Source organism: Lichenostomus cassidix, unplaced genomic scaffold (genome assembly GCF_008360975.1).
Source record: "Lichenostomus cassidix isolate B80296 unplaced genomic scaffold, HeHo_3.0 HiC_scaffold_33, whole genome shotgun sequence".
In the NCBI taxonomy this organism is placed as follows: domain Eukaryota; kingdom Metazoa; phylum Chordata; class Aves; order Passeriformes; family Meliphagidae; genus Lichenostomus; species Lichenostomus cassidix.
The window spans coordinates 886,831-892,702 of NW_028147632.1; the positions used below are offsets into that span (position 1 = coordinate 886,831).

The window sequence follows — 5,872 nt, forward strand, 5'->3', positions numbered from 1 at the left end:
ACCTCTTCCTGTTCCTCCTCTTCCTCTCTCCTCCTTCCTCCTCGCTCCTCGTCCTCCCGCCTCGTCCTCCTCGGATCTGCGGCCTTTCTCCCGCTCCTTCCTCATCCCTCCTCCTCCTCCTCCATCCCTTCTCTTCCTCCACCCAAGCCCAGCGCCCACCCTTTCCCCCCCTTTTCCCCACGCTGTCGCATGCCGCGGGAGGAGCCGGGGCAGGTCGGGCTGGGGCAGCGCTGGGCTCCGGGCCAGGCCTGGGCGCCCCCCACGCGCCCCCTCCCCAAATTGGCCTGGCGGGAAGCGCTGGGGGCGAGGGGGGGGCGCAGGTGGGGTTGGGGTGGGGAGCGCTGGGCGCTGCGGGTCTGCCTGGGAACTGGAGAGTCATCAGCGCCGCGAGCTCGGATTGGATCAGAATCGCTCAGCGCCTTCTCCCATTGGCTCATTTTCGCGGGGCTATTTTTCGGGGCCGTTTTTCTCTGGGGTTTGGAGGTTCTGGGGTGTCTCAGCGCCTATTTTGGTGTTCGCTGTGTGCCGTGTTGGGCTTCAGCTGCCTCCCAAGGCCCCCAGAGCGGGGTGACACTTGGGGACACACGGGGGTCCCCATTCCCGATCCATCCCAGGTCAGGTCTGCCCCCCAGTCACAGCCCCACCGCGGGGTTCCCCCAAGTTCCCCCCCAGTGCCCCCCAAGAAACGCGACCGGAGCCAACTGGGAAGCTTTATTGGGAGCACTGGGAGCAGCCGGGCGGGGTCAGAGTGACAGCAGGGCTGGGGGGACACACGACACCCCAAAATCAGCATGGGGACAGAGCGGGGGATCCCGGCCGGGCCCGAGGCCACGGGGAGGGGCTGCGGCCGGCGGCGGCTCAGGAGCTCTGTGAACAGAGAAAAGGGGGTGACACCGGGCTGGGGGGCCCCGGGGGAAGCACAGCCGCTCCGGGGCAAGGGGGGACACGACCCCCAGGACCCCCCCTCACCTTCTTGCGCAGGTAGAAGCCGAGCCCCAGCGCCAGGAAGACGAAGCCCAACACGAAGCCCCCGATCCCCGTCAGCATCTTGCTGCGGGCAGCGTCCGGCGGCATCTCTGGGGGGTCAGCAGGGCTCAGGACCCCCAAAAACCTCTCAGCGACACCCCAAGCCCCTCCAAGCACCCTCCCAGTCGCCCCCAGCCCACCCAGGAGCCCCTGAAACCTCCTCCCGATCCACTCCCAGCCTCCCCAGGACACAGCAAAGCCCCTCCCGTCCCTCTCAGCACCCCACAACCCCTCCCAGTTGCCCCACACCACCCCAGGACCCCCAAACCCTTTCCTAGTCCTTTCCCAGCCCCACCAGGAGTCACCAAGGTCCCTCCCAGTTTCTTCCCAGCACAACCAACCTCATTCTAACCTTTGCTTTTCCATCGCCAATCTCCTTCCAGCCCCTCCAGCCTCACACCAACTCCCTCCCAGTTCCCCCCAGCACCCCCAAACTCCCTCCCAGTGCCCACCAGCACCCCCAGAACCTCATCCCACCCTCCCCAACATCCTTCCAACCCCTTCCCAGCCCTCCCACACCCCCAAGCCCCTCTCCCACTATAAACCAGCCTCTCCAACTCCCTCCCAGTTCCCCCCAGCACAGCCCAATCCCCCTGCCAGCCCCGCAGTGCCTCCCCCGCTCCCCCCGGCGCTGTGGGCTCTGGCCGTACCCCAGTGCCGCCTCAGGGGCTGCTCCAGGCTGACGTGCTCCACCTGGCAGCTGGAGGTGACCCCGCGCCGGGCGGGCGTTTCCAGCAGCACCAGCAGCTGGTAGGTCCAGTCCCCGTTGGGAGCAGGTCGGTGGTCATCACTTGCTCCGAAAGCTCCTGCTGGCCCTGGAACCACCTCAGCTGCACCTGCGCAGGGTAGAAATCCATCACGGAGCACAGCAGGCGGCTGGGTCGGGCTGGGAGCTCAAGGGCACCAGCGAGATGGACACGCTGGGATGGGCAGAGGACTTGGGCATTCCCCCAGTGTGGATCTACCCTTCACCCAAGCCGCAGGGAATTGCTCCAGGGATCGAGTGCTGCTGGACAGGGAACCACCCTTCTTGCATTCTAACCCCACGTTTTCCTCCCCTTTCCCACCATTCTCCCAACCCACAGACCCCTCCATACTCAATTTGGGTGTCCCATCCCCCTCCTGCTCTCTTTCAGGATCTGAGCTCCCTCTTTTGCCCTGCTCTTCTGCCCCATCTCCATTGTCCCCCAAAGCCCAACCGTCCTGCCCCATGCCTGGTTTTGGGAATTCCCAGCCCTTCCTGCACAGTCTGGGTGTCCCAACCCCCCTTTCACTCAACTTGGGCAGCTCCTGGCAGCTTTGTTCTGGGAGGAATCCCTGAGTTTGGGGATTTGTGGGATGCAGTTTTGGAGGGGGACAGCTCTGTCTGCCTTTCCCCTCCCTGCTGTGGCCTCTCAGCTGCCTCTGACACCCTGGGGTGTTGGGATTTCCTTTCTGGGGACAAGGACGTTCATTCCCTTCCAGGAGCACAATGCCCGCCTGGGGGTCCATCCAGCTCAGGGGATCAGCTTGATCAGCTGCCCCAGAGCCTCTGCCAGTTCTCCCAGCACAGCCAGAGCTGCTCAGCTTGGGGTTCCCAAAGCCCTCAGTGACCCCCAAGTCCCTGCCAGGAACCCTCAGCTCCCTCAAACATCCTCCACATCCCCTGGAAGTTTCCCCCATGGCACCTCCATGGCCATGTCCCATCATGTCCACACCCACGGCTGTGTCCCCACCCTGTTCCCACCAATGGCACTGTCCCCCACAATGTCTCCACCCATGCCTGTGGCCCCCAATGACCCACGGAATGGCCATGAGCCTCTGCAGGCTGAGCACCCGCAACTCTCTCAGCCTTTCCTCAGAGCAGAGGGACTGCAGCCCTTGCAGCATCTCCATGGCCTCCTCTGCACTCCCTCCAACAGCCCCAACAGCTCCTTGCTGTGCTCAGGAGCCCAGAGCTGGGAGCAGGGATGAGCCCTGCAGGAGCTGCAGCTTCTTGGGCAACAGCAGGCAATTTGGTGTTCTCCCTCAAGAGGAAGTCAATACCCGCTGGGGCTGAGGGATAAAATCAAGGCAATCAAGCCTGTGCTGGGCAGAGTTGTGCTGCCAGCAGCAGCTCCCTGTGGAGTCTGCAGGGATCCGTCAGGAGCAGATGCCAGGTGTCCCCTTGCCCTGGAGCCCATCCCATGGGCGCATTGGGATTTGCCTCTACAAGTACCAAGTGTGTCCAGAGACACTGCAGGGACAGTGGCACCTCTGTCAGTGGAAGCTCCCCATGCACAGGGACCCCCAGCCCTGGGGTGGCCGTGCCAGCAGCCCCAGACACCTCCAGCCCCAGGAACCTGGAGCGACCCCAAACCCCAAGGCTGCGTGTGGTGCCGTGCCCAAAGGAATTGCAAAGAAAGCTGAGCTGTGGAAAACGAATGACAATTTATTTACAGAAGAGCAGCAACAACAACGAGCTGCAGAAAATATTTACAATAGAAGAATCTTGATAACAACAACCATCTATAGAACGTATTTACAGTAGAACGTTCTATCTAAAAACTGGAACCTAAACAACATATTTATAAAAGATAACAACAACAACGACAACATCTGGAACGTATGTACATGTTGGCTCGCCATCATCTCCATCAGTCCTGGAAGAGAAGGAAGCAGCAGGGTCACTCCAGCCCGGCCCTGAGGGCTGTTCCCTGTGCCCCCAGGCTGGCACACGCTGGCCCAGGGGCACTATGCTGCCAGCACTGAGCCTGGCTGGGGCTGGGAGCCGTGCTTCAGGCACTGGCACGGGGCTGGTGTGGCCCAAAGCAAGCGCAGGGCAGGCCGGGGGTGGTGCTTGTGCCGCCAGAATCCAGGGATCCCCCCGGGGCACTGTGTCCCTGAGCAGGGCCACCCAGCCCAACCCCAGCCTGGCGGCAAGGGACCCGCTGTGCCCGTGGGTCTTGTGGCTTCTAGTAGCTCTCCTAGTCCATCCCAATCCCCCCCAGTCCCCCCCAATCTCTCCCAACCCCGCCCCCAGCGCGTCCATTTCAGCCAAGCGTGACTATGACGCTTCTCAGCCAATCAGAGCGCGCGGCTCTGATGACTCATCAGTTGCCAGGCCGACAAGCAGCGCCGAGTTCCCCGCGCTGGACTTAGCCTTGCAGTGCCGCGGAGTTCATTCCCAGTCCCTCCCAGTGCGACCACAGTCACTCCCAGTGCTACCACAGTTCCTCTCAGCTCTGCTATAGTCCCTCCCAGTCCCTCTAAACTCAGTCCCAGTTAAATCCTGAATAACCTCCAGTCCATTTTCAGTCCACTCCCAGATCTCCACCCTCTCTCCCAGTGGTCTCCCAGTGTCCCCAAAGCCACTTCTCTCTCTCCCAGTGCCACCCCAGTCCCTCCCACTCCATTCCCAGTCCATCCCAATGCCACACCACCCCTCCCAGCGCCCCCCCAGCTGATCCCAGTGTCTCCCCTCTCTCTCCCAGTGCCCCCCAGCGTGTCCATCTTGCTGGTGCCCTCGAGCTCCCAGCCCGACCCGGCCGCCTGCTGTGCTCCGTGATGGATTTCTACCCTGCGCAGGTGCAGCTGAGGTGGTTCCAGGGCCAGCAGGAGCTTTCGGAGCAAGTGATGACCACCGACCTGCTCCCAACGGGGACTAGACCTACCAGCTGCTGGTGCTGCTGCTGGAAACGCCCCCCCGGCGCGGGGCCACCTCCAGCTGCCAGGTGGAGCACGTCAGCCTGGAGCAGCCCCTGAGGCGGCACTGGGGTATGGCCAGAGCCCACAGCGCCGGGGGAGCGGGGGAGGCACTGGGGGGGCTGGCAGGGGGATTGGGCTGTGCTGGGGGGAACTGGGAGGGAGGTGGAGAGAGGCTGGTTTATAGTGGGAGAGGGGCTTGGGGCGTGGGAGGGCTGGGAAGGGGTTGGAAGGATGTTGGGGAGGGTGGGATGAGGTTCTGGGGGTGCTGATGGGCACTGGGAGGGAGTTTGGGGGTGCTGGGGGGAACTGGGAGGGAGTTGGAGTGAGGCTGGCGGGGCTGGAAGGAGATTGGCGATGGAAAAGCAAAGGTTGGAATGAGGTTGGTTGTGCTGGGAAGAGACTGGGAGGGACCTTGGTGAGTCCTGGTGGGGCTGGGAAAGGACTGGGAGAGGGTTTGGGGGTCCTGGGGCGGTGGGGGGAAACTGGGAGGGGTTGTGGGGTGCTGAGAGGGATGGCAGGGGCTTTGGTGTGTCCTGGGGAGGCTGGGAATGGATCGGGAGGAGGTTTCAGGGGCTCCTGGGTGGGCTGGGGGCGACTGGGAGGGTGCTTGGAGGGGCTTGGGGTGTCGCTGAGAGGTTTTTGGGGGTCCTGAGCCCTGCTGACCCCCCAGAGATGCCGCCGGACGCTGCCCGCAGCAGGATGCTGACGGAGATCGGGGGCTTCGTGTTGGGCTTCGTCTTCCTGGCGCTGGGGCTCGGCTTCTACCTGCGCAAGAAGGTGAGGGGGGGTCCCAGGGGTCGTGTCCCCCCTTCCCCGGAGCGGCTATGCTCCCCGCGGGACCCCCAGCCCGGTGTCACCCCCTTTTCTCTGCCCACAGAGCTCCTGAGCCGCCGCCGGCCGCAGCCCCTCCCCGTGGACTCGGTACCGGCCGGGCTCCCCCGCTCTGTCCCCGCGCTGATTTTGGGGTGTCGTGTGTCCCCCCAGCCCTGCTGTCACTCTGACCCCGCCCGGCTGCTCCCAGTGCTCCCAGTAAAGCTTCCCAGTTGGCTCCGTTCCCATTTCTTGGGGGGCACTGGGGAGGGAGTTGGGGGGACCCCGCGGTGGGGCTGTGATTGGGGGGCAGACCTGACCCTGGGATGGATCGGGAATGTGGACCCCCGTGTGTCCCCAAGTGTCACCC

At 63.7% G+C, this 5,872-nt stretch overlaps 3 protein-coding genes and 2 pseudogenes across 5 annotated transcripts in view; 1 reads left to right on the top strand and 4 right to left on the bottom strand.

Annotated features, from left to right (window-relative positions):
* Positions 1-5,607, top strand: part of LOC146421326 (class II histocompatibility antigen, B-L beta chain-like) — a 53,728-nt gene extending 48,121 nt beyond the window's left edge. The window contains exon 4 of the mRNA XM_085047514.1: positions 5,570-5,607. Coding sequence (XP_084903640.1) covers positions 5,570-5,578 — 9 coding nt within the window. The 3' untranslated portion in view covers positions 5,579-5,607. The remainder of the gene's footprint in view (positions 1-5,569) is intronic.
* LOC146421323 (uncharacterized) overlaps positions 1-5,872 on the bottom strand; it is a 101,489-nt gene that overhangs the window by 73,083 nt on the left and 22,534 nt on the right.
* The window catches only part of LOC146421325 (uncharacterized), a 155,209-nt pseudogene that overhangs the window by 50,638 nt on the left and 98,699 nt on the right, over positions 1-5,872 (bottom strand). The gene's annotated exons all lie outside the window — the stretch shown is intronic.
* Positions 1-5,872, bottom strand: part of LOC146421328 (uncharacterized) — a 238,099-nt gene that overhangs the window by 24,525 nt on the left and 207,702 nt on the right. The gene's annotated exons all lie outside the window — the stretch shown is intronic.
* Positions 697-1,883, bottom strand: LOC146421330 (class II histocompatibility antigen, B-L beta chain pseudogene; annotated as a pseudogene). Its single transcript, XR_014848626.1, has 3 exons — positions 1,677-1,883; positions 970-1,076; positions 697-867 (listed from the first exon to the last, which is right to left on the bottom strand). The product of XR_014848626.1 is annotated as a class II histocompatibility antigen, B-L beta chain pseudogene (transcript).